The following is a 2,500-nucleotide window of genomic DNA, read 5'->3' on the forward strand; positions in this document are numbered from 1 at the left end:
TTTCTTTCTCTCTCTCTCTCTCTCTCTCTCTCTCTCTCTCTCTCTCTCTCTCTCTCTCTCTCTCTCTCTCTCTCTCTCTCTCTCTCTCTCTCTCTCTCTCTCTCTCTCTCTCTCTCTCTTTCTTTCTCTCTCTCTCTCTCTCTCTCTCCCTCTTTTTCATTTTTTTTCTCTATCTCTCCTTCCACCTCCTAATTCCTCTTTCTCCCCTTGCCTTCTCCCCTTCTTGGCCAAGGTGTGTTATCAGACTTGGAAACCCGTGCTTTACTAAACATAGGAAAATGACCTCTCCTGACCTCGCATGACCTCGGAGTGAACAACTACTTGATCTTTTCATGCTTGGATGACCTGTCTGGAAGCCTCCCATTCGCCCCTCCTCCCCTTCTCTCATCTTTATTCTCTTTTTTTTTTTTTTCTCGTCCCTTATCTTTCCCTTTCGTTCCTGTCTCCTCCTTATCTCTCTTCGCCTTTTCCCTTCCTCCTCCTTCGTCCTTGTCTCTCCACCCTTTCCTCCTTCGCTGTCTCCCCCCACTTCCGATTTCTCCCTCTCCTCCCCACTCCGTCTCTTGGGTCCTTTATTCCCCTACTATAATCTCCCCACTCCCTTCTCCCCCCTCCCCACTTCCTTATTTTCTCCCTCTTTTATCTCCCCTTCCCCATCCCCTTCTCCCACCACTAGCCTTCTATCTCCCTCTTCTCCCTCACAACTCTCCCCTCCTTTCTCCCCCCACACTATTCTCCCCCTTCTTCCTTCTTCCCCCCCCACTACCCCTCTCCCCCTCCTTCCTTCTCCCCTCACTACCTCTTCCCCCCTCTACCCTTCTCAACTCTCCTTCTCCCCCCACTACCCCTTCCCCCTTCTACCCTTCTCTCCTTCTCCCTCCACTACCTCTTCCCCCCTCTCCCCTTCTCCCCCCCCCTCCCCACACACACACACCACTACCCTCTCGTATTACAATAGTCTCTCCGAGCTTAGGAACATCTTAGAATTAAAACGTCTAGCAGCAGCCTTTCAGTATAATTGTAACAAACTAATTGTAACTAATTGTACCTGCGTCGGCATCTAATTACAGTTTGCGTGGTTGATGGTGCGTGTTTGGTGGTGACGCGGTGGTGACTGTGGTGTTGGACGTGGACGCGCGGTGATGACTTAATGTACCGCTGATTTGAACTTGGTGATGGTCACTATATTCCTTAGAGAGTGAGAGAGAGAGGGAGAGAGAGAGAGAGAGAGAGAGAGAGAGAGAGAGAGAGAGAGAGAGAGAGAGAGAGATAAAGAGAGAGAGAGAGAGAGAGAAAGAGAGAGATAAAGAGAGATGGAGGAGAATAGAATGACACAGAGAGGGAAAGAGAAAGAAAGTGAAACAGATAAAATGAAGGAGAGAAAGTGAGAAAGGAAGAGAGAGAAGGAGGGTGGAGAAAGAGATAGATAGATAGATAGATAGATAGATAGATAGATAGATAGATAGAGAGAGAGAGAGAGAGAGAGAGAGAGAGAGAGAGAATGACATAGAAAGAAAGAGACACACGCAAACGGCCATTTGTACCTGTAAACCAAATCTCAATAACACTGTTGATGAAAACCTCAGAACGTTATTGATCTTTCTGACTACGAATGAATTATTGACGACTATAATATGACTGACTCTGATGGTGACTCAACGCCGACTAACTGCAGGGATGACTAACCGTTTTGAGTAAGTGTGATGTCACTGCTTGATGGTGAAGTCGACTGGCTTTGATGTCACTATCGCGGTCGTAGCTTTACAGGTTAATGTGTTAGCGGTTTCACTGTCTTTGGATTATGCAGTGATTGGGATTATGTAGATGATGATGGTCTGTGTAATGATGATTATGACCATAACAAGAGCGATGTTGATGATAATGGTAATAGCATTGGTAATGAGAGGTCATAATGATGATGATCATGACGGTTATGATTATAACAATTACGAGAAAGATAAGAAAAATGAACAGATATCTTAGATGGCTAGTATATATACGTAGATATATACATATTTTTCCCTTTTTTTAATATATCTTTTTATTGGTTTATTAGGAACCTTATATTAAATACACACGCACATACACACACACACACACACACACACACACACACACACACACACACACACACACACACACACACACACACACACACACACACACACACACACACACACACATATATATGTGTATATATATATGTATATATATATATATATATATATATATATATATATATATATACACATATCTTATTTATCAATCTAGTTATTCGTATTCATATTATTTTCACAAGTATACACATACATATCTACGTGTCCAACACCGCCTGCGTGTCCGTGTGAACGTACGTGCAAACAACTCTACCTAATTGACATTCACCTAAACCCCGTCCTTCAGCTGACCTAACCCTCTCCCCTCTCCCCTCTCTCCCCTCGCAGGATGGAGCGGTACGAGAGCCTGGGCGTGGTGGGCGAGGGGTCCTATGGGCTGGTCC

General features: G+C 44.7%; 1 protein-coding gene across 2 annotated transcripts in view; it reads left to right on the forward strand.

The window, feature by feature from the left end:
• LOC122248947 (uncharacterized) overlaps positions 1–2,500 on the forward strand; it is a 61,252-nt gene that overhangs the window by 39,482 nt on the left and 19,270 nt on the right. For both annotated transcript variants that reach the window (XM_043009374.2, XM_043009373.2), the window contains exon 2: positions 2,445–2,500. This exon is cut by the window's right edge and continues 113 nt beyond it. In XM_043009374.2, the coding sequence (XP_042865308.2) occupies positions 2,446–2,500 (55 nt within the window). In that variant the 5' untranslated portion in view covers position 2,445. The remainder of the gene's footprint in view (positions 1–2,444) is intronic.

This window comes from Penaeus japonicus, unplaced genomic scaffold (assembly GCF_977035675.1).
Source record: "Penaeus japonicus unplaced genomic scaffold, GWHDUDI00000001_assembly GWHDUDI00000033, whole genome shotgun sequence".
Classification (NCBI taxonomy): Eukaryota; Metazoa; Arthropoda; class Malacostraca; order Decapoda; family Penaeidae; genus Penaeus; species Penaeus japonicus.